At 44.9% G+C, this 25,449-nt stretch overlaps 1 protein-coding gene across 1 annotated transcript in view; it reads right to left on the reverse strand.

The window, feature by feature from the left end:
- The window catches only part of LOC149327192 (uncharacterized), a 68,707-nt gene that overhangs the window by 37,957 nt on the left and 5,301 nt on the right, over positions 1-25,449 (reverse strand). The window contains exons 2-3 of the mRNA XM_089562550.1: positions 16,547-16,757; positions 13,867-14,682 (exon numbers count right to left, since the gene is read on the reverse strand). Of these exons, the coding sequence (XP_089418676.1) occupies positions 13,867-14,682; positions 16,547-16,668 (938 nt within the window). The 5' untranslated portion in view covers positions 16,669-16,757. The remainder of the gene's footprint in view (positions 1-13,866; positions 14,683-16,546; positions 16,758-25,449) is intronic.

The following is a 25,449-nucleotide window of genomic DNA, read 5'->3' on the forward strand; positions in this document are numbered from 1 at the left end:
TATCTTTATTGGTGCTGCTCTTAGCTTGTTTATCACCGTCGCTCGTGAGTAATTCGTGAGTAATTCACCGAAGTACTGTTCCTAATTTTTTTTTACTATTTATTCTCGATTATATACATTTTGTAGATTCAAGATCTGCAATAAAATAATTTGACCACCTGGGAAAGTTTTCTTCAAAATAATTCGACCCTCAAAGGGTTAACGGCCAAAGGAAAAAATTTAATAATACCACATAATACATAATTTAATAAAATTGCCAGTTTTTTTGGGGTGATTACTAGCGATAATGATTTGTCAAGCTTAAAACACACGTTTCTCATAGATGACTACCGCCCTCTATAGTTGAAAATTTCAACCAAAGCAGTTGCTGATCTCCCATGACAAGTACAGTTCAGGGTTGATCGTTAAAGGGTTAAGCTTTTGAGTGACCTCTTGAGACCTGTAAAATATTCCAATATTAATAATAATATTAACTGGTTATAAGGAAAGAAAGGAGCTGCAACTATCTCACTGAGGGTGGACAAGTGAATTACAGCATGAGTGAAGGGGTGAAAGGAAGCGAAACACGGCTCCAGAATAATTTCTAACACCTGGGGTTCTTTAATGTGCATATACAATAGACTATGCACAGGCATTTATACACATAATCCCTACACATAAATTGGAAACACCACTACAGCATCCTGACCTCCGGCAGAGAGCTCCCACAAAGGTCAAGGCAGCACCCCATAGAAAAGATTTCTCTCTCATGTTATATCATGACATCCTATGATTGCTGCTCGATTCATTTTAGTTCCACTTCTGTATTTCTTGTACGTGTACTGGAGTTGTTTTATCACAGCCTTCTGACTTTGGCCTATCCTTGTGTGCCTGAAGAGCAAATAGTGTATTGGTTGATTACTGCTTTACTTTCATTAATTTGCAATTCAACCGTCTTGGCTTCGAAGAACACAACACATCGCAACTTTCCGACAAGGACAAAAAGACCAACATCACAGTGCTGCATGCTTAAAGCCAAGCTTAAAGTATGTTGCCAGCAATTTCATATACAACGACACGAAAAATTACTGCAGCACTCGGTGACATTGACAGCATAGGAATTACAAGTTTTTGCAGCACTATACATTTCACTGCCAGTGCATGAATAGAAATATACCCTATCAGGCAGAAAACCAGCTTTTAATTATGGCCAGGCTCAGCCCCAAGCTCAGTTTCTGTCGTCTTGCCAATACTCGAGCCTCGAGAGAGCCGCCGTTAATGCTGCGACGACATTCCACTTGGAAACAATGTTATCACACTCGGTGCCGAGGAATGGCGGGGCATCCCTATCTTCCATTGTCTCGCTCATGCGCATGTGCACATGTCGAGCGTCAACACTATCGGACTGGCAGGCTGCGCACACAATGTCCACAGAATGCCCAAGCATACTCTTCGTCCTTTCACGGTCGCTCATTTGCCTTGACCGAGTGAAATCAACACATGAAAATGCACTGAAATGCTACGATACCAGCATGCTCTCGAAAAGGAATATTCATCCTCTACGCTCAGCTTGTGTACGTGCATTCCATTCATTATCATTATTACTATCCCTTTCCTCGACACTCTGCTGCTGAGCTCAAGGCTGAATGGGATTGTATCTCAGCAGTGGCAGCAGCTTTTCGGTGGAGGCAAAATTCAGAAGATGCTCACATGTTGTGCAATATCAGTGCACGTTAAAGAACACAACGTGATTGAAATTAATCTGTAGCCCTACAGTATGGCATCTCTCACTGCCGATTCGAGGCTTTGAGATGTTAAACCCACTATGCATGCCATGTCATGCCATGTCATGCCATGCCATTATCACTCAAGCTGATTTCCTGTGGTGAGGGAGATGTTGCCCAAGCCAATGCCAAGCCTTATAGTACGGCATCTCTCGCTGCCGATTCAAGGCTTTGAGATGTTAAACCCACTATGCCATGCCTTGCCATGTCATGCCATGTCATGCCATGCCATGCCATCATCACTCAAGCTGATTTCCTGTGGTGAGGGAGATGTTGCCCAAGCCAATGCCAAGCCTTACAGTACGGCATCTCTCACTGCCGATTCAAGGCTTTGAGATGTTAAACCCACTATGTCATGCCATGCCATGCCATGTCATGCCATCATCACTCAAGCTGATTTCCTGTGGTGAGTGGGATGTTTCCCAAGCCAATGCCAAGCCCTACAGTATGACATCTCTCATTGCCAATTCAAGGCTTTGAGATGTTAAACCTACAATGCCACGCCATGCCATGCCATGTCATGCCCTGTCATCACCACTCAAGCTGATTTCTTGTGAGCGAGATATTGCCCAATCGCTTGTCTGCGTCGTTTCCTATCCGTCCCTTGTGTTCCTTGTGCGCTATTTTTACATCATGGATATTGCCCAATCCAATGCCTCCTGAAGAACATGCTTGCAGCGTCAGGCGCTGAGCTGCCCACTGTAGAGCACGTGCCTGCTATGTGGTGGCACTGTAAGACGACCCTCTAGCAGGCAACAAAGTTTTTGTGACTGGAGTAGCAAAAAGTAGCCCTCACTGAGTGCTTTTTCAGTTTATTTCCGTGGCTTGAGTAGTGAAAGTCGTTATCAGTGATGCATTGAGAATCGCAGCTGTTGTAACGATTAGAGGGCAAAACTACATTGCTGCTGCATTCTAATTCTTCCCTCAAATTAGCGCTAAAAGAAGCCGGGTGTTCCATTCCACGAAATTCCTTCAGACAATTACAGCTCCAGGAAAGGAGGTTAAAGGTTTTGACCGATGCCACAGCATTGAAGAGTCTTGTGTGCCCCCGAGAAGTTCGTGGATATCATGCTCCACGACTGAAAGCATCCTCAAAAGCCTCCATATGGACGACACGCTTGCTACACATGTCTGAATACCATTCTGTAAGAGCAAGGATGTAGTGACCAATAGAAATCACTCCTGCAGAATATTTGCAAAATTTCTGCACCGGCAGAAATGATGGCTGTTATGAATTCAAGATATAAAAGAAACCAGGTTCTTCATGAAAATTCTTGAAGATGCAGTGAAAAAATTTCCGCCAGCTTCATACCCAACCTGCACATGCCTTTCTTTTTGCAAATGTACACATGTCTGTGCCCTCGAGTCCGCATCCATATTCACATTTCTCGCGTGCATTTCCTTCTATGATTGGTTCCACGTCACTTCAATAAACGTGGTTCATCAATTTATTCGCTTGTTTGCTGAGCCTGTGAGGCTTTCAATCTTGTTCAGTGCGTGCATGTGTTTGTTTTTTCTCAAAGAAAGATTGGAAAACAGAGGCAAGGCTTTGTATTTTAGGTATGTGAACGTTATTCAAGGAGTCCTAGCTCGGCAAAAGCGCATCAGATAAATAATCCAATGCACCACTGCCTCCAAAGATCTGTCCTGGCAGAGTGTGTCGCCCGATTGGAACATCTCATCTACTCCTTGGCTCACAAAAGAGCAGGAAAAAAAAAAAGCAAATACACCCAATGCAAAGCACAAAGTAGATTACCAGACCAAGCATGTTTTATGTACTACGGGTGTGTATCTTAACATGCTGCCTTGTGGTAAGGGTGATTGCAGGAGCATTTCTGGACTCTTCTACTCGCCCACTTAACATCACGCATTGGGCCTTAGAAGTTGTCCCCCAGTTGTTAGTACAGCTCTGTGTTGTCCATTTCCTCCTTTCCTCTGCTCTCTTCTTGGGCTTTTCACTGTTTCAATTATATCATGCATAACCAACTCACCCATCAGTTTGTGCTTTCAAGTTTATGGTTGTGACGGATCTCAGCTGACGTGCACTACTATATCTTGCATCAAACCCTACAGTTACTACTTCAGCCTTGTGCTTCCCTACCTTAATTAGTGGTTGTCATGTTTGTTGATGCCATTTTAAATTTATAATTCCTTGTCACACTCAACACAGCTTCCTTCCCCTTGATAGCAGCTTCTCCACTGTAACAAACCAACACCATTTACCTATTCTGCAAAGTGCAGTGTGCAGAAAAAAAAAAAAAAAACTGCTGCAAGCAATGAACAGCTGGAGCAAGAAAATCATGATTTGAGGCACTATAATATCACAAAAACGCAGAAAGCAAGGCTGGCCAGGCCGTTCCCACTTTCTTGCTTGGGGGGGGGGAGGGGGGGGGCAGTGGCGAATAGCTATCTCATGCAAATATACTTCACAAGGTGTGGCCCAGTTCTCATGGCCACGGGTCACATGTCAGATGGCGCTTTACTGGCACAGGAATGCGCACGCACTCGCAGTGATACAAATACAATGACATTCTACTGCTGCCGTAGACCGACACTGTTTCGTATCGGTCTTGGCAGTTCAGCTTGTTGTAAAGCGTCACTGATAGTCAAACAGTGATTGAGAAAGCAAACACCGCTGCTCCCAACAAGCAGGCAAGGTGTTAACTTGTGTGCACAGTCACACATGGCGAACAAACAACCAGAGCAGAGCAGGGGCATTGTATGCTAGCGAGCAGCTGTTTTGTAGTGACCTCTGCTGTGCTATGGTACTAGAGGGTACGGCTCGCCAAACTTGCCACCGATTCGACTGAGTGTAAGGAGCGCTTCACGTCGTGTCGCTCTGTTCCTGTACCACCGGAACCTCGCTTGTGGCAGTTTCCTTTTGTGCGCACCGTACGTGTCCTGTCCAGGTCCCTTAACTCTTTCCTAACCAAGAAAAACGGGCAGTTCCGTAATTTTTTTCGGCCATTAATTTAAATATTTTTCTTTTATGCAACACATCGTAGTGTAGGTAACTGAATACCCCATTCGATGATACAAACAAAAACAGCAGAATACATGATGCTTACGAAATAAAAAATCTTCAGTTCGCAAAATTTCACACTCTCACAAACCACAAAAAAAATATTAATCATCATCATCATCATCAGCCTGACTACGCCCACTGCACGGCAAAGGCCTCTCCCATGTCTCTCCAATTAACCCTGTCCTTCGCCAGTTGTGGCCACTGTATTCCTGCAAATTTGTTTTATCTCATTCGCCCACCTAACTTTCTGCTGCCCCCTAATAAATAAATAAATAATCTAATCAAATAAATAAATAAATAAATAACCTAGAACACACATTTCATGCATTACTGTGCCAAAATAGAGTATCCAAGGCACGATTTCATGCCAGGAATGAAATCGTTCTATATATTCTATTTTCCAGCAGAATATGTTTAACATTATTTTGTGAATTGTGCAATTCCATGCTGCACCCGGAATCATTCAGAACATGTCCGGAATCTTCAGAGAGGCCCAGAAAGCACTGAATCTGCTCGGCAATGGAGAAAACAAAGGTTAGAGATTAGCGCCTGCTGACAGTCAGGGCTGTATAGAACAGTCATCTCCATACGAACCTAAGTAAAATGAATAGACGTCATCTTTTCGCACACAACTGTCACTCGCACCTCCAGGGTCAAGTGTCGATGCTGCGAAATCACGAGAGCACCGTCACTGCAGAGCAGCGTTAGTGAGATATGGGGACACCACATTGCGTGCCATGCTTCTTGCATGGAATTCTAAAAAATTATCCTCCTTGAGGACTCATAATATATAGGCGCAGAAGTGTTTTACCGAGGGAAACAAAAAATGGCGCCTGAAAGGGTTAAAAGACAGGAGATGCCACTCAGTTCTCTCACTCTCCCCAACACATCTGCTGTCATCACGTGAAAACCACGTTTGCATCCCAAACCTGCACAAACTAAGTTTATTCCCAGTTAGCATAGGCCAGTGTTCATTGCTCACTAATTATGGCAACACACAATAGGCACCACCTCACATCCTGAGAGAAAAAGCGACCCAGTAAGCCAAAAACAAACTAACAAACCAAAAGAAAGCAGTAAGGTTTATATATAACACTTACGGGCGAGCATCAGTCAAGGATCTCAAAAAAAAGTGGCTTACCCTCTATTCCTAACATAAATCGCATATGTCACTTAATGTTTTTCTTTCAATCAATTAATAATAATTTCAAAGTTGACACCTCTAATATCCTTACTTATTCCTCGGGGTACCAAACTAGAAATCGCCATTCTCCTTCCATAACGCCATTAAATTCGCAAGTTAATTGTTTTAAATATTCTTTTTTTTCCAAAGACCATCACTGACTGGAATAACCTCACGAATGATGTCGTCAGGTAGACATCATTGCATTTGTTTGAAGAGCACTTGAAATGATTGTTGTTGATGGCCTTGCCACAGTATTTTCTTGCTGATTTTCTATGTGCAATTCTGTTTTGTTCGTATGTGTCTGTATTTTTGTATTAACACACTGTTTCCCACCTGCTATGATCTTGTGTACAAGATCACAGTATCCATAAATAAATAAAAATAAAATAAATAAAAGCTTGCGAGAGAATTTAAAGTGGCCCATACTTATAGAAGCTTTAGCCCATAAGATACAATTAACAAAGAGTACCAACAATGCACGCACTCGAATAAAGAGCAACGTGATGACAGCCAGGAAAACATCACAGGAGCTTCTCCACATTCTGTAAGCATCTCTCAAAACTCTGCCACCAAGTGCTCTTATCTTGCTCTTTAGGGCAGCGGCTTTATGACAACCTTCAGTGAACAACACCTATGGTGAAGCCACGCCAGGGCTTATTGCTATAGCGGTGGGCTGGAAATATACCGGACAGCCTGCCGTGCACAATGTCTTCTTACAGTTATGACAAGCCGTGTACACAAAGGAAGCACATGCACCTGCAAGCACACAATCTCACAGCCGAGTAATATGCACGGGGCTAAAAAGCATTCGCTCCATTGTTGTTATTATCATACTCTTTTTTTTCACAACGGAGACCTGAGTGCTGCAGGGAACGGTTTTTATGGGCCCCTATCATCGCTGCTGTTGTGTACGCTCGGACATTATGGCGGCTCTCTTGAAACAGCGCTACCAGGCGATGGTCTGGAACCGTCAGCCATGTGCCAGCCAGGCTGCTGTTGAAGGTGAAACAGCGTGCCAAAAGATAAACGACACAGAGAGCGCAAACCGAGTTTTCTACTTAGTGTCCACCTTTCACGGTGCTATTTGCGTCATCCTCACCAACACCACCCAATAACAACCTCCGCCCGCAAGGAAAAACAAATCCCAGCTAATTTTAACCAGTGGCCCTACAACAGGGGCTTTCAAATCTGGGTTTAGCGAAGCCCTTGTGTTCGTTGGTGTGACTTGGGTTCTCAGAGCCCTTAACTCTTTCAGGCGCTATTTTTCGTTTTGACTGAAATCAATTCTTTTTTCACCTAAGTAGTATATTCAGGCCTCAAGAAAGAGAATTTGTTAGTTTTCGAGCTTGAAAGACCAGCAGGTAAGTTTTTACAATGATGTGGAGAATTGCGTACAAAGTGTCAGATTTGTTAGATTTGTCAGAAATAACAAACCTAACAAATGTCAGATTTGTTAGAAATAGTAACATCGAAATGTTCTCGTGTGTCAGGTAAACACACAAGCGATTGCGGAATCACTCTGTTTCAAAGATTCACATTACGCTCGAAATTGAGCAAAAACAATCAATGTTTTTACTCGTGGCAAAGTCTGTCTGCATAAAAACGCCGGACAAAGTGCTACCTAGCTCACTGTTATGTGTAATATTACTTACTGCATTCGCTACATGGTACAAAAAAGCATCTGATTTGCAACAAGAAGGGTGCTCAATCTGACTGAAATAATGAAATCTCTGTTAAGTGCTCAAATTTCTTAGAAAAAGCTGCAAGTTTGCTGCTTACACAATTGTGTACAAAGCGCCTGAAAGGGTTAAACCCATGTATGCCTTGATCCTCACCTTTGTTTATACCTTCTTTATTTTGGGACTAAACATGTGTCTAATTGTTTATACAGCAGACTGACTATGTAGCCAGTTTTTAACTGAATGCAGGCATCTTACGAAAGGGGCTGTGTATCTGCTTGTTCTCTTCTGTATGCATGTCATTCAGGAAGGGGGGGGGGGGGGGGGGGGGGGGGCAGAAGAAGCCAAGACACGTGGAGCTCCCTGGCACCTCTTCAAGGCCACAACGGGTTCACCAAGACAAAACAGATTTAGAACTCATGCCTTAAACAACGCACTGGTTTCGTTGAAATCGGGTGAAAGTGGTCTAGCGGGGCTCACTGCCCAGAACGAGTGAAGATGTGCAGAACTAGTTCCAACCGTTAACGATCTCCGCCAAAAACAAAAAAAAAGCAGACTGCATCAAGAAGACCATTACAGCCTGCCATCTTTTAGGCACGTCAACACTGTGCTACATTAAAGGTGCACTAAAAAGGAATCTGAAATAGTCTTTTTACCACAGGAACCCAATTTACATTCTCCGAGCATTCTTAGAAACTTCCATTTTCCTGTGCGGCCGATTTCCCCCTATCAAATCGAATTAAACGTCCCGGCTCCCGCCATTTTTTTTAACTCGCCTTTGAAACGAGGAGTCAGCCAATACACGGAGTTCCTTTCAGCCAGTCGCATGGCGGCTTCACTTTTGGTTTTATTTTGTTTTTTAGGTTTCCATGAACAAATAGTTTCAGTCAGAGGCTAGGTAGCCGCAAATTAGGCCTGCAGAAATAAAAATGCGCGTAGAATGTTTCTTTTCGCCGATCGCTGCGTATCACTCCATACCACGCAACTGGCTGAAAGGCACTCCATGCATTGGCAGACTCCTCTTTTCGAAGGTGAGTTCAAAAAAAAAAAAAATGGCGGGAGCTGCGACGTTTAATTCGATTTATAGTATGGAAATCGACCGCACAGGACAATAATTGGAAGTTTCTAAGAATGCTCAGAGCGTGCAGGTCGAGTTCCCGCGGTAAAATGACGAGCTCAGAGTTCTCTTTAGTGCAACTTTAAGGGGGGCACGGCTTTCAGCAAAATTTTTTTATTTCTTAATGTATCCACATGAAATTTTTTGAGCATAATAGACATAATTTCATGTCTCCTCTCACAAAATTTCTGTTAAATCTCTAGAAAATCGTCTTTTAATATATATCTGCTGGCGCGCTAAAAGGTCAAGACATTCTTAGAATTTTTTTGTTTTCTCATAAAGCAAAAATTTGGTTCTGAATTTTCGTGACGCAGTGTCCATTGATATATCCAGAGTAAGAAGAATATTCATACCAAGAAATGTGAAACTTCTAAATTTAAAAAACAGAGAACATCTTGAACTGCGCAATAGTCCTAGTAGTGCAACAAACCAAACTGGGCCAGAATAAATAAAACAGTCCTGAAGAAATCTGCTGTGCAAGGTTCGTATTTGGGAAGAAAACCTTAACAGAGGAAAAACACTCACTGTTTGAGAGTTTTCTTGCAATTCACATCCGCCACGTTTCATGAAAGTTTTTTTACACTGCTTCCCAGTTGATTTCAGCAACGAAATTTCCGGACACCATAAGAAAATGAGGCATACAAGCGGATATAGCAATTTTCAGCAAATCAATTTTTAGCCATTTTTAGGGGGATTTACCAGCTGCTTCCCCCCTTAATGTGAAAGTTGGGGGCGAGATGGTATTGCTCGACTATCTCTCTACCAAAAAAAAATCAACACACCGCCAGAAATAAGCTCAGTCCGCAGACAGCAACCAAAAGTTGTCTTGCATCCAAACATGCTTTTGTATAAGTGGTATGCACTGGCATGCAGCCGTGGCGCTGCGGTGCGCCGCCGCCGGCTGCCATGATTGAGGTGCATGTAGCAGACGATACTCCTGCTCGGCAAGCACGTTTTCTTCGCAGTGTCACATTCACACTGCCGTTTGGAACCCGCGTGCATCGGAAACTCGGCCGGTAATTCACCGAGCACAACAGCCGCACTAAACTACGTCGTAAACGGATGCCAATTTGATTGGGAAACTGTGCTTGTTTTGTTAGTGCTGCTCGAGCCGGCCGAGAAAACAGGCGCAGCGATGAAAGTTGGTCGCATGTTTAGCTCCCCTCGATTCTGGGATAGAAGCTCGGATAGGAGTGGATGACAGCAGCACTTCCCTGCAACCGGAAAGCCGCATGTAGCACACTCGCGGGGAAGTGATCGGTGACTCAGCGTCACTCGACAGCTGCGGCGTGTCTGCGGTGCTCCTTGCATAACTGTGGACTGTGTATCTGCACAGAGCCGTTGATTTCCGAGCTGTACTACATGTCTGACCGTGATATAACATTTAATACTTTAATCTTAGGTTGACCTGCAAAACTCTTGGACGAAGTGCATCCTGAAAAAACGCAGGACGGCCCCCAAAGTTTGCTTAGATATGTTGAATGAAAGGATGTGACCTCGTGCTTTTTTTTGGTCTTGAATTACTGGGACATGCTCCGTCATTTTAAGATCTTCAGAAACGTAGAGATATCAACTTTCGTTTGCCCTAAAATAATAGCTTTATAAAAAATTCAGAAAGTGATACAAGGTTTTCCAATTATTTGCACGCGTAACTGCACTCCGTTAAGCTGCAGCACGTGGTCATACATCAATCACTGACCTGGGACCAGTTTCGGTTTCAGTTCTGCTTCTCCATCCTTCTTGGCTTCAGTATCAGCGGCTCGATATAGCCTTGCTTACGTGAACCTATCTAGGTGGTGTTCCTTGACAGCGGTGGTTTGAGTCAGAGAATCGAGGTGAGCAAGGTCAGCCCATTTCAACGACTCTCTATTTACATGAACTCGATACGAACGAGTCAGCTATCGCGGCGCGCATCGGCTCCGCGCTTCTGTTCTTTGCTGCAGAAAAATATATTCCAGAAGCGTGACGAGGGTTAGGCATAATTTGGAGATGGGGCTTGCGAGTTGAACCACCCCTTGCGATAGAGATGACTTGAGTCCACGACCGGGTTCGGAGGTTCACGGTCGGGGCTCCCGCAGGCAGAGGTGTCGCGGTCTCTCGGCATGACTGCTACTTGCCGGGCGCGCGACGTCCCGTTGCGAACGTCGTAACAACGACCGACAGCACCTTGCCGCCTGCGCCCAACCGATGCCAATGACAGGCCGCATGCGGCGCGTCGCACTGACAAGGGGCAGTGCGACGCGCTAGCGGACGCCTGGCGTCCGCTAGCTCCGCTGCCGAGCGCACCGCAAAAATGACCATATTTTTTGTTGTAAGACGATGCTGTTGACAGTATGCCAAAAGCAGGCATTTTATTATAACCCAGGCTACTTCCGAAGCGCTTTCCACCGCGGCTTCGATGCGAAACAGGCCTAGAGACGACCAGGGCAGCCAGAGAGCAGTGCAGTTCATCGCCCGGCGCGCCCGCGCCCGCGTCCAGCACAGTTGCCGAAAGCGCGCTACATGGGCAGGCATGCTTTGTCGCCACCTGAGTACAGCCGGCAGTCTTCCTGATAACATCGCTATTTTGTCTTTTCTGGTGCGAACTTCAGTAGCCAAGCAGCGCGAAGGCGCTGGTGTGTGGTGGCAAAGTGTTACACCGGATGTGGGCCGGGCATGAGTCCAGCGGTGCAAAGATGCTTGCCGCTCCGTGTGTCCCTGCTTGCAGTAGGCGGCAGTTCGCAAGCGGCGACTGGTGCAGTGTGCCAGCCAAGTTTTCGCACATGTGTCAGCTTGACAGCTAGCAGACTCCATTCTGAGCAGACGACGGTGCCACATTCGAGTCAATATGCGTGCTGTGACCTCGGTCAACTATGGCTCAACAGGCCTCACTAAGCCGCCATGTTGTGTTGACGACAGAAGCATCTGATTGGCTTCTTAAAATGACGTTTGCTGCGAGTTGAGGGGGACGCGCGCTGGGAAACCAAAATTTAGTTTTTTTCGCTATTCAATCAACCCACGCGATGAAACGAACCAAGGTATACATAGAATGAAGGGTCAAAATTCAACATACACACATCGTTCAAAATTTTCGGAAAACATTGCACGACCCCTTTAATGACAACCTAGTTGAAATCAAGAGGAAGAAATGTCCATGGGGAGGGCATGTAATGCGAAGGCAAGATGACTGCTGGTCCTTAAAGGAGTATAGACACAACTTTTGGGTGCGTGTTTTCTTCATTGTGATGATGCGGAAGGCATTATTACTATACATGGACTACCATGTGATATTCTCCTATGTTCACTAAATAACTTATCGAATTTCTTTCTCGTGCTCTTTCAGTTTTGGTTTCAACAGCCGAATGATGATTGTGGTGTCAATGTGTGCTTACAGGTCACATGAGGCATCAAAAACTGCAATATAATCGCTGCTTCTACAATCGTCATTCTGGCTCTTGAGAAAGGCTGGCTTCAGCACTGCAGTGTATTAAAACGATGAAGCAGCGATTATACTGCAGTTTTTCCATGCCTACCGTGATATACAACCACTTTGAAGTCACAGCCATCATTTGAAACCAAAACCGAAAGAGCACGGCAGAAAAATTCAACTATAAATTATTTAGCAGCTGCAGGCGAATACCACATGGTGATTCATGCATAGTAGTCTCTCCCGCATCAATGTAGAGGAGAAAACATGCCACCAAAATTAGGCATCTATACTCTTTTAAAGGTATCAAACTGGATTCCAAGAAAAGGGAAACATAACAGGAGTCGGCAGAAAGTTAGGTGGGAAGATGAAGTTTGCGGGGATTCGGTGGCTACAGCTGACACAGGACAGGGTTATTTGGAGATACATGGTAGAGGCCTTTTTTTTCTGCAGTGGGCATAGCCAAGCATCTGATGATACTGACTTGAAATGAGTCTGAAAGAGGTTTTTTTTCTTTATTCACTTAAAATCATTTTAGTTGCACCCAGTCATGACACCAAAAAAAAAAATCACTCCACTGTTCGTCGAATTTCCGGTTATTTTTTGCTTTCGCCACAATCTGAGCTCTTTTTAGAAAGATCATTTCTGCAAAGTGTGAAACGATATACTACGCCCAGCGTTCCTAATGAGTAAATGGCAGCATCTATCAGATAAGCCACAACGTAGTTACAGCACTGATTGAGCAATTTTCCCCCAAGTACATTCTAGTCTTCTCCAGCAAGCTAAGAAGTGCTCTCTGCTGAGGGTGTTTAAGCCCATAAAGGCTACCATTTAATCTTCACTGCTCAGTACTATCTTCAACTCTGTACTCAAACACAGATTATGGTATCTTCCAACCAAACCTGCTGAGTAAATGGCAATATCTACCAGCTCAGATCATGAATGGCAGTTTACCAATATCCCTCAGAGAAAGTATACAACAGCTGTATCCTACCGGTACTCACCTATGGGGCAGAAACTTGTAGGCTAACAAAGGGGGTTCGGCTTAAGTTAAGGACAATGCAGCGAGCTATGGAAAGAAAAATGATAGGTGTGTAATGTTAAGAGATCGGAAACGGGTGGAGTGGGTGAGGGAACAAACGCAGGTTAATGACCTCCTAGTTGAAATCAAGAGGAAGAAGTGGGCTTGGGCAGGGCATGTAATGCGCAGGCAGGATGACCGCTGGTCCTTAAGGGTAACTGAGTGGATTCTAAGAGAAGGAAAACATAGCAGGGACAACTAAACGTTAGGTGGGCGGATGAGATTAAGAAGTTTGCGGGAATACGGTGGTCACAACTGGCGAAGGACAGGTTTAATTGGAGACATGGGAGGCATGGGAGAGGCCTTTGCCCTGCAGTGGGTGTAGTCAGGCTGATGATGATGATGGTTACCGGCTTAAACACACTTTAGACGATAGCACCCAGTGAACCAAGGCTTTTCTTTTTTTTTTTACTGTAGCTTTGATTTGGTGCACAGGCATTTGGAAGCAAATGACTTTCACATTACAATCAAAATTTTTTCAACATTTCCAAGGTCATTTTGGACATCCTCACACAGCCATTGAGCCATTGTGCAGTCACCCTTCTCTTCAGCACTGAGCAGAAAACCGTTAGGAGCGCGTTCGTAATGCAAATCCATCGGAGCTCTTACCTCCGCGTCCAGCCGTTCTCCTGGACTGCCCCGTCCGATGCGCTCCGCCGCCTGCCTTCCGGAAGGACCGATGGCGCCGGAACCACAGTTCTCCCACCAGAGCCAGCACTGCCGCCCCTGCTGCTGTCACGGACACATCTCACGCCGACATCCCCATTGGGCACGGCCCCGTGCTTGGCGCTTGTCGCTACCACACTGGAAGAATGGTCCGACGGCTTTGCGCCATAACTACCACCATTAGCTTCACCATTCAAGAGCATGTGCGCATCTTTTTCACCACTCGACGGTAGCACCTTGCCTCCCTCACACACCAACACCGGAGAAGTCACTGGCTGCACGTGTGTTGCGTCCCCAAGGTCTGAGTTACTGGTTGGAAGTGGTGAGGGGTCAGCTGCACCGGAACTTGGCACCACAGTTGCACCAGGACTTGTTCTGGAAATGACAGCTTCGCTCGCCTGGGGCAGCTCGCCGTTGCTATGCGAGGATGCTGACCCTTGACAACTGTCTTCCGCGAGTCTCAACGTGTGACCTGGGACACTAGTGGCGCCCTCTGCCTCAGGAGGCTCTGTCGTTCTGCACCCATCCGCAGCTTGTAGTCGGGGCTCTTCGCGAGTTGGAGACGAAGCAGGTGGGCATTGCTGGACAGGGCTGTGATCGTCCGGCTTGTGCACACTGTTCGCAGCTTTTGGGCTGGGCAGGTCACCGCCACTCAACACCAGCACAGAGTCATCGCGCGTGTCTTCCGGGCCGTGCGAGTGCCCGTTGGGGCTGGAGCCTTGAGAGGCCGGCGGAGTGCCCGGACATGCAGAGGCAGATCTGCAATACATGTGAAAAGGCAAAGACTGTCTCCTTGGCATGAAAGCAGAGCAAACAGAAAATGCTGTGACTGACAAGTGTCCCCATTGTGGTTCTGCGCCAGACCAGTGTGACGAAAAACACTTGCTGTGGACTTGCCTGGCTAGAGCCTCCGTGAGACAACGCTTCCTAAGGAAGGTTGGCCTGCAATGGGAGTTTGCAGGCAACTATCGCCAATGGATTCATGATGATCGCTTTATCGAGAACTTTTGCCACTTTTTAAGCAAGGCTTGTTTACACTCCTTCTTCTAACTTTCTCTCCCTTCCTCATTACCCTATGGCAAACGTCTCAAATAAACAAAAAATAGAAAATGCTCAAACATTTCCCAAGTAGTGAGAGGCATTTCCAACTCTGGCTTCTAAAGACATCGCTTCTAAAGACAAGTGCTTGCACAGCACACTTGTGCTCCACTAATGATGACAATAAGCTTGGGCTACAGAAATCTGTACTGTTTTCCCTTCCCATGTCCTTGAAGCCTGCACAATTGCGCAAAAAAAAGGTTTTGTTTTATCTCTGATGGAATGCATCACTAGCCTATTCCTGTGGAGCCCATTGTGTGCAAACATGTATACTATTAAGATTAGAACCGAACCAGATAGAATGCAGATTCTTATGCCACAAAGCAGTGTTCTCGGAGACATAGTTTCTCGAACTTTCCTTGAAGAAAAAGGGGCACCACCATCTATGTCAGTTTCTTGAAGAGCACTTCATCCACTGCAGGAATTCTGGGAAATGACTAGCGTTAGGCTGAAAACGTGGATTCCACCGCGAAATCATAGCTGTGCCACAATGCTCTCCAATAGGAAAGAGTTTAAATCCTTTTAGCAGAACGTTTTAGATAGTTACCTCTTATTGGCTCGTTCCTCACCTTCGCACAGTCGCCCGCAAGGCAAGAGTGAGGGCTAGTTGGTGTTCCATACTGAGGAAATCGAGCTAAATGGTACAGAAAGACACAGACGGGCGAAGCACAGGCAGCTAAATTAATGATTGGCGACTCAGGAAGAGCAACCTAGGTGGCAGCACCTGCCATCACAGGACAGTGGCACAGCAATCTGGGCAGCACAAGGCCCACCACTGGGAGCACGTGCCATCACACGGCAGTGGTACATCGCTTAGCCACTAAACCACTGCGCATGGAGGGGTGTGAGGACTCGCAGGAATATATGAATATAAAGTAGAGAATGACCTTTCTGCATACATGAAAATTAACCCTTTACGCTACAGCATTATGGAGCTTAAATGTCCCCTTCAATTTTTTTCCCTTCCTCAATAAATTTAATGCAAGTGAATGTTTTGTATTAGGCTCGCATGGAAATCAGCAAAGCCTTTCTTGAAGCTTTGCCACAACGAAAGTTTTACTATCGCAGACAAAAGTGCTTTACTTCACGCGGCGGGAGCTGGAGCAACGGAAAACTGCGTTGCAACGCCATCTACGGATGGCATCTGGGATCAGGACAGTCAATGCATGACCTTTATTATCAGCAGGTATGTCGCGTGACTCGTTTCAATGTTTCACCCTTTAGCTCGCCAAAATGCCCCATTTTTCTGTTGCCCCGGCTCCCGCCGTGTGGAGTATACCCCTTTTGTCCCTGATAGTACATTATTACAACTTTTCCAATTTCAATTTTACTCATCCCGTTCGACAGAAAACATAGATTCAATTACTATACAATTCATGCAAACACTAGCCGAGCCAAATCTGCAGTGTCCACTTCCCAGAATTCCTGCGTCTCCCCTGGTGGGTCAACGAATGCAATGCCTCTCTTCCTTTGCGGTAGTTTTGATTCACTCCACACACACAGAGTCCCACGTGCAAGGACTCACTCTGCAGGAGGAGCCATGGCGTCTTCTGCGCTGCCTTTCCTGCCCACTACTGGCAGGCCATGGAGCGGCTCTGCCCCGAGTCCGTTGGAGGTGATCACGACACTGCTGTCATCAGTCGCCATGGCGACCGGACACTGCAGCTGCTGGGGATGCACGACCAGCCAAGGTGAGGTCTCCACAAAGCGCTGCCGTTCACGTGGCACCTAGCAGCCTGCACACAAGACATACACACAGGCATCTTGATCATCAGTTCCTCAAACAGGTAACTGTCACACTGCCTCAAATCCACCAGACACATCAAGAGTTCTTCTCAGCCTAGTTACCACCATGGCTTCAACCTGCTGGGTGGTGAACTTCCTTTAGCTTTTTTTCCCCCTTCCTCTTTTTCTTAACACAAAACTAACACAAACCTTTCTTAACACAATTCCTATTCATTTGCACTTAATTTGCATTATGTTCTTGTATCATGAACTAGCCCAACTGCAGATCACCGTCGAGTACATTTTTACTGGTTTCACCAACTAAGCAACCAGTTTTCACACTCAGTTTAACAAGAGCCTTCCTCATTCACTGAGATAGATAAGTGTAAACACAACAGGCTCGTGGAGTCACTATTTCATCTGCCAAAAGATTCACCAAAAGTAAGTTTAAATATATATGTGCTCAACTGAACCATTTGTATATGCACCTGCCATACTAGGTGCACATGACATAAGCAGAGTGTGTCAGCCTAGCATCTCATCCATCAAACAGCTTGCAGAGTCAGCTTATTTCATCAACCAAGGCTTGGTGTAGGAGTGAAATGCTTGCTCTTTTATCTCATCCATTAAGACTAGGTGTTAACATGAAATGTATGCAAACATTAGCTGAGCCAGCCTCAATGACACATAAAATAACTTGGTTAACACTTTATAAGGTGCTAAATGTATGCATGTCTCGCATGCATATAGCACTCAAAATGACTTCAGAAATTGGATGACATCACTTTCAAGCTGTTTTGACCACTGGTTTTGAAGAAAAAAAAAGGGTGCATAGTTGTACCAATGACTTCGAAAAAACTTGGCTGAGCCAGGTTATACTGAGTGAAAGGCAACCGAACCAGTGGCAGATGTTGATGCGGAGACGTTGGCAGCATCCGCTGCCCTTTTCCACTTGAGGTACTCTTGTTGCCTGTGGCGCTGCTTCTTCAGACGTACCTTCTGTTCTTTATCAATTTCATCAACTCAAAGAGCCTGTTTCTGCGACTTATCTCTAGCCAAGACGGCTTTGTGATGCTCTCTGTCATAGGGATCGCTAGAGGCAGCCCGGCGCCTCCAACACTCAGTCGAAGAACTCGTCCCGGTGACCTGTTTAGGCTCCATGTCTCAGCGGCATCTAGGCAGCGAGCGCTGGCCTTTATGAAGGCCTTTAATGCCTCATTGTTGTCAACAGAAGGTTGTCAGCAGAGGTGTCACGCTTTTCTAGTCAGACCAGAAAAAAAATCTTTGTGCACGATGGGATTCAAACCACCATCCTTCCGTTCCGCAGCCGAGCGTACTCTAATGGCTACGCTACTTCCTGCCAATGCATATGTAGTTCTCCTTGTCTAGGACGCTGGAGAGTGTTTGCAGAAAGGCGTCGACTCAGACGGATGCCTCCCAAACGGCCTCCAGTGTCTCCAGCATTTAAGATGCACAAACAATTGTGTACTTAATTAACATCTTAACCACACATCAGTGACACAAGCAGCAACACCGCACTAAAGGCTCTCGCCTCACACCACTTTAGGTCAACAAAGTGCCCTCCTGACTTTTTTTCAGCAAGAGCGAATCATGTGGCTAGTCATATGACACAAATGGCAAGAGTGAGCGGTTGGAGGTGTAGTCGACGCAGCAGTGGAACGAGCGCTAACAGCTCACATGGTATGACGCTACAGCCACACCTGTGGCGAGCCTCCCAGTTAGAGGTCAAATCCAAGTGTCATTTGACCTTCAGCTTTGCATGCAAGAAGGGGAGCTCTTCGCTCCAAAAGATGTAAAATGTGGTACATATCCATACCTCAGTCTTTCTGACAAACAAGACAACTGGCATTACAGCTGACAACTGCTTCAAGAAGTCGTATGAGGCAGCTGACTGATAGAAAAGACTGGAGAGCTCAACAATATTTAAAATTTTCCTTCACCAAACTGCAGCTTGTCATACTGTACCCTCACACATGTAAAAATACACAAAACAATAAGAAGACCTATAAGCAAGACATAAACACACTCTGAATGGTTTGTTTGATAGTTCAGTAGTATTCAGCATGCAAAAGTATGTTATGTAGGTGCACTGCTTTCTATTTGCTGGCTGCTGGCACTTGAAAAAAGTGGGACACATGTGTCCCGCTGCTCTACAAAGGAATAATGATAATAGATATTGTTAGTACATGAGTGATAAAAACTACCATCCTGTTTTCGCTGAAACCTCACAGATAAATGACAGCTCCCGAATTGCATTCTATAAAAAACTGAAGGTTCCTCAGACAGTTTCAGGGATTATACAAGTATGCTAGTCACAGCATGTGGTCATCACAGATTTTTCCATGCTAATTTTTTTTTTTTTTGCCGCTACAAAACTACACGTCCCGCATGCACTCTTTTGTAGAGGCTGACAACTGTCACTTGGCTCGCTGAGGCTGACTGGTTGTTGGTGAGGTTCAGTGAGGCAGACCAGCAGTCACCCTCAATGAGCCACGCACTGGCCTTCCACTCAAAGGATGTGCATCTCACCTAACAAAGGGCAAATTGTATAGCCTTTTATTGTGAGACAGACCATGCACTATCATGCGAATGAGTGTAATGACTGCAGGAGACCACGTATCAGCATGCTTAAGCTATGTGCATTAAGAAAGCAAGGCGACAAATTTCTCGTCACTTCTTGATAGCCACGAAGTTTTAAGAGACCAAGAAGCTTGGAAACCCATCATCTAACACAAACCAGGTTCATGATTTGCCAGTTACTGGTTTGAAGCCAATCAGCCATCTCTTAATGGGGCTGCAAAGGTTCTGCATGTGGACTGGCTTTAAATTTTGTTGTAGAGCTCAATTTTCTTAAATCTGCATGGCAAATAACAAGCATTTTGATCATTCTCATGCCTAAGTGTGCATCAGGTGAAACTTTAAGCTCACACCAAAAATGAACAGGCCTGATACACAGCTACACCCAGGGAAATGAAAAGAACAACTGGCACAGAGTGAGAATAAGACACGTTTCATGGCCTCTTGACCATACTCCCTCTCCTAGTGTTAATGTTATCAGGCTAACGGCACTGACAAGTATGGCAGATTATTTTAAACTAACTGCCAGATGTAACAGCCAGTAGGAAATAATTGGCATCAACCTCAAAAGTCAATCTAAATCCCGAAGAAAACGATATATACACACTGTTCTGAAAATGTCATGCATGTCTGCCTTTGCCCAGGATTCAGTGAAAGCATTCCTAATCCTAGCATGACTGACTCATTTCCTGAGCCAAAACAAAAATTTGCAATTCTATAGTACAAGTGAAACATCACAAGCTGGCAAAGCAACTGCATCTGCATGGCTCTGCATAGTGAGTCAGATGATTCCTGACGGATAAAAACGAAGCAGATGTCCCCGGGGGGAACACTCATTAAACGGGAAGCGCATGCCAGCGGTCATGCAAGCGGAAATTAATGTTGTGCAAACCTCTAAAAAACATCGCCATTAAAAAAAAAAGGAAACAAAATGAAAAGGGGAAGGCCGCAGCCTCATCCTGGAATCCTGCTTTCATGTCATGTTACCCGCTCAGTACGAGCTAAATGGCAAAAACAAATTATGAAGGAATGCTCTTGGCATTGGCAAAATGTTGCTGAAAAACAAAGCGTACACTCATATCATAATTAGGTCACGACAAACTCCCATCACAGCAATGCCAGCCAGTTGTGGCAAAGCTGTCTAAGCCACATTCCAGTGCAACAATTTCTATATATATATAAGCCGTCGCCGTAGCTCAGAGGTAGAGCACCGGACGCGTAATTCGGAGGTCGTGGGTTCGGATCCCACCGGCGGCATGTGGTTGTTTTTTCTTCTGCTTTTCTAATCAATTAGCATTAAGCGATAACATATTCAGTAATATTCTAAATTGATCAACACCACAAATTAAATAAATAAATTTAAAAAAAAATCCCCTTTGCCCCTTGGCAAAGGGGATTCTGTGGCTTGGTTTCTGTGGCTGTTGGCTTCTGTCATATTTATAACGAGCCCCTCATTCCCCTTCCCTTCTTTGCTTAATTGCTTAGCGAGGGCCTCGGTTCTGGCAGCCTTGACGCCATAGGAAGCATAAGAGGGTTCTCACGCAGCTTCCACCCTCTTCGTTCGATGACGTTCTACGTCACACCTGCGGTAACTCAGGACGTTCCATGTCCGCCGCTTATGAACGTGGGTGGCGCTGATGAACACTCTCAAGGTTAGGTTACTTGTAAACATAAATACCCCTGAAAGCAGAAGATTTGACAGCCGTCGCCGTAGCTCAGAGGTAGAGCACCAGACGCGTAATTCGGAGGTCGTGGGTTCGGATCCCACCGGCGGCATGTGGTTGTTTTTTCTTCTGCTTTTCTAATCAATTAGCATTAAGCGATAACATATTCAGTAATATTCTAAATTGATCAACACCACAAATTAAATAAATAAATTAAAAAAAAATCCCCTTTGCCCCTTGGTTTCTGTGGCAGTTGGCTTCTGTCATATTTTTAACGAGCCCCTCATTCCCCTTCCCTTCTTTGCTTAATTGCATAGTGAGGGCCTCGGTTCTGGCAGCCTTGATGCCATAGGAAGCATAAGAGGGTTCTCACGCAGCTTCCACCCTCTTCGTTCGATGACGTTCTACGTCACACCTGCGGTAACTCAGGACGTTCCACGTCCGCCGCTTATGAACGTGGGTGGCGCTGATGAACACTCTCAAGGTTAGGTTACTTGTAAACATAAATACCCCCGAAAGCAGAAGATTTGACAGCCGTCGCCGTAGCTCAGAGGTAGAGTACCGGACACGTAATTCGGAGGTCGTGGGTTCGGATCCCACCGGCGGCATGTGGTTGTTTTTTCTTCTGCTTTTCTAATCAATTAGCATTAAGCGATAACATATTCAGTAATATTCTAAATTGATCAACACCACAAATTAAATAAATACATTTAAAAAAAATCCCCTTTGCCCCTTGGTTTCTGTGGCTGTTGGCTTCTGTCATACTTATAACGAGCCCCTCATTCCCCTTCCCTTCTTTGCTTAATTGCTTAGCGAGGGCCTCGTTTCTGGCAGCCTTGACGCCATAGGAAGCATAAGAGGGTTCTCACGCAGCTTCCACCCTCTTCGTTCGATGACGTTCTACGTCACACCTGCGGTAACTCGGGACGTTCCACGTCCGCCGCTTATGAACACTCTCAAGGTTAGGTTACTTGTAAACATAAATACCCCCGAAAGCAGAAGATTTGACAGCCGTCGCCGTAGCTCAGAGGTAGAGCACCGGACGCGTAATTCGGAGGTCGTGGGTTCGGATCCCACCGGCGGCATGTGGTTGTTTTTTCTTCTGCTTTTCTAATCAATTAGCATTAAGCGATAACATATTCAGTAATATTCTAAATTGATCAACACCACAAATTAAATAAATAAATTTAAAAAAAATCCCCTTTGCCCCTTGGTTTCTGTGGCTGTTGGCTTCTGTCATATACATATATATATATATATATATAGAAGGTCGGAGGTCGTGGGTTCGGTTCCCACTGGAGGAATGTGGTTGTTTTTTCTTCTGCTTTTCTAATCAATTATATTTAAGCGATAACATATTCAGTAATATTCTCCATTGATCAACACTACAAAATAAATATAAAAATAAAATCCCCTATGTTCCTTGGTTTCTATGGCTGTTGGCTTCTCTTAAAATATATAACGAGCCCCTCATTCCCCTTCACTTATCTGTTTAATCGCTTAAGGAGGGGGCCTCAGTTCTGGCAGCCTTGACGCCATAGGAAGCATAAGAGGGTTCTCACACAGTTTCCACCCTCATCGTTCGATGACGTTCCACGTCACACCAGCGGTAACTCAGGACGTACTACGTTTGCCGCTTATGAACGTGGGTGGCACTGATGAACACTGTCAAGGTTAGGTTACTTATAAAAATAAATACCCCCGAAAGCAGAAGATTTGACAACCATCGCTGTAGCTCAGAAATAGAGCACTGGATGCGTAATTCGAAGGTCGTGGGTTTGGTTCCCACCGGCGGCATGTGGTTGTCTTTTCATGTGCTTTTCTAAGCAATTAGCTTTAAGCGGTAACATATTCAGTAATATTCTTCATTGATCAACACCACAAAATAAATATAAAAATAAAATCCCCTGTGTTCCTTTGTGGCTGTTGGCTTCTCTTAATATTATATGTATATATATATATATATATATATATATATATATATATATACATATATGAGAGAAGCCAACAGCCACAGAAACCAAGGAGCACAGGGGATTTTTTAATGGGTTCGGATCCCACCGGCGGCATGTGGTTGTTTTTTCTTCTGCTTTTCTAATCAATTAGCTTTAAGCGACAACATATTCAGTAATATTCTTACTTGATCAACACAACAAAAGAAATAAATTAATTGGTTTGGTTTGGTTTATGGGGTTTAACGTCCCAAAGCGACTAAGGCTATGAGAGACGCCGTAGTGAAGGGCTCCGGAAATTTCGACCACCTGGGGTTCTTTAACGTGCACTGACATCGCACAGCACACGGGCCTCTAGAATTTCTCCTCCAAAGAAATTCTAGCCGCCGCGGCCGGGATCGAACCCGCGTCTTTTGGGTCAGCAGCCGAGCACCATAGCCGCTGAGCCACCGCGGCGGCGAAATAAATTAATTAAAAAATCCCCTGTGCTCCTTGGTTTCTGTGGCTGTTGGCGTCTCTCATATTTATAACGAGCCCCTCATTCGCCTTTCCTTATATGTGTGTATATATATATATATGCATACCAGACCCAAAACAGTGTCACGCTGTCCAGGGTATGCCACACCCAAGGTTTTACGCATGTCGTAACTCTCACTGTAGGCAGCAAACTGTCTCTGCTTTGAGTGTGCCACTGAAAATGAGCTAACAGGATTCGCAAAAGAATCTTGACTGACCACCACCTGTACGCAATACCTAGGCATGCCTAAGTGCCAGCGGATGGTGTGACGCTAGTGACAGGGCGGGGGTTGAAATGCAAAGATAAAAACGCAGGAGTGATCGCTGTCAGCCAGGATCCAACTGAGGTGCACTCAGGCATGCCAGGATGACAGTGAAGAGCCAGACACAAGCTGGAGCCCTGCCAGCCCTTGACAGATTGCGGAAGACGAAACGCGAGGAGTTACGCAACGACCGGTATGCAGCCAGACAGGTAGCTTGACTGAGTGCCATGGACTTCCCCCTTGCGTGCGTACTGCTCACATTGTGCCTGGTGTGAATCTACAGCTCTGTTCACAGCCAGCTTTGGCGTCTACATTCCACTATTTAAGGGGGGACACTGGTCTTAGACCTATTTTCTTATTGTTAGTCCAATCCTAATTGAACTGTACCACCCTGTTCAGTTTTTGGTACCGATTTCAACAATGAAACTACCTTTCTCATAAATTAGTCGGTTTCAAAGATTAATTTTAATTAGTCATTCATTAGTACCTCAGTGCAAAATAAACTGCTCAATAAAAAATCATTTTTAATCCATGGCTGCATGGCATGGTGAGTAAAGAGTGAAATATAATCAAAACCATTTTTCTATTTTACCATCATTAGTAATTTTACAGCACCTGGAATGTGAATGTTCAAGGCATGAACGGAATGCACCGATAAACTTTGCGAAATTATAAATTTTTAAAGTGCTATTGAACAGATCTGCCTCGATTATTGCACACACTGTGCCTTCAGCTTCCCTTAGCAAACATTATGACATCTCTATCTGTCCTCGATGTTGAGACATCGACATACTAAGACAGCCAGATGTCCAAAATTTTCATGCCATTGAATTGCCTGCTCCTGCATAAATTCAGCCCACACGATGATCTGAGTTTGATATTATGGTCAAAATGTTGATTTCTTGAAGGAAAAAACTGGCACAGTTGGAAAATAGCTGTAGATTCCACAAATCTCATTTTCTGAAAATCGATTTTTCGGCCATTTTTTGGTCTCAAAGACCAATGTCCCCCTTTAAAATGCCCTCGACAGAATTCTTCCAGCGGTTGAAGAACCTGCGTCTTACTTCAACAGCATAACAGTCACTCTTGCTTCAGCTGGAAACCCTCCAACCCCCTTTAGAGTGTACATAGTGTTCCTTTTTTTGCCTCAAAAAATCTTATGAACAAATATCTGCATGTAGCAAGGTTCTTGTTGGCAGCTCACAGCTGGCAACCTTAAAATCAAAAGGGTGGATGTAACCAAAATTTTTATACAGCTTATGCAAAAGTTTTTTGGGCAGGAGGTGCAAAAAGGATGAATCACTATGCCCTGAAAACTGGCCTTCACCACACTGCAGCTGGATGCTGCCGTGGAACAAAGGCAGGCTGTAATCAGGCTAGTAACAGCATACCACTTTCTCAAAATAAACAGAGAAATAAATCAATGCAGCAGTTCTCTTTACATTCCCAAGAATTTGTACATTTTCACCGTTATTTTCAGAAAAAACGCGCAAGGCTTTTCGTGGCTCAAGCTTAGTCTTCAGCATCTGATGGCTTCTTATACACCATGAGCCATTACCCGGGGAAAAAAAAGAAATTGGTGGAATTGGAATGTGTTCCACATTTTTGCCATGCAAATGGACAAGATGAAGAAGTGGTAACAACAAAGTTGCATTTTTTCAACTGAACGTCTACTCCAAGTGCGGAACTATAAGAAAAATGCAAAACCAA

The sequence above is a fragment of the Amblyomma mixtum genome, chromosome 10 (genome assembly GCF_055824585.1).
Source record: "Amblyomma mixtum isolate Tamu chromosome 10, ASM5582458v1, whole genome shotgun sequence".
Lineage (NCBI taxonomy): Eukaryota > Metazoa > Arthropoda > Arachnida > Ixodida > Ixodidae > Amblyomma > Amblyomma mixtum.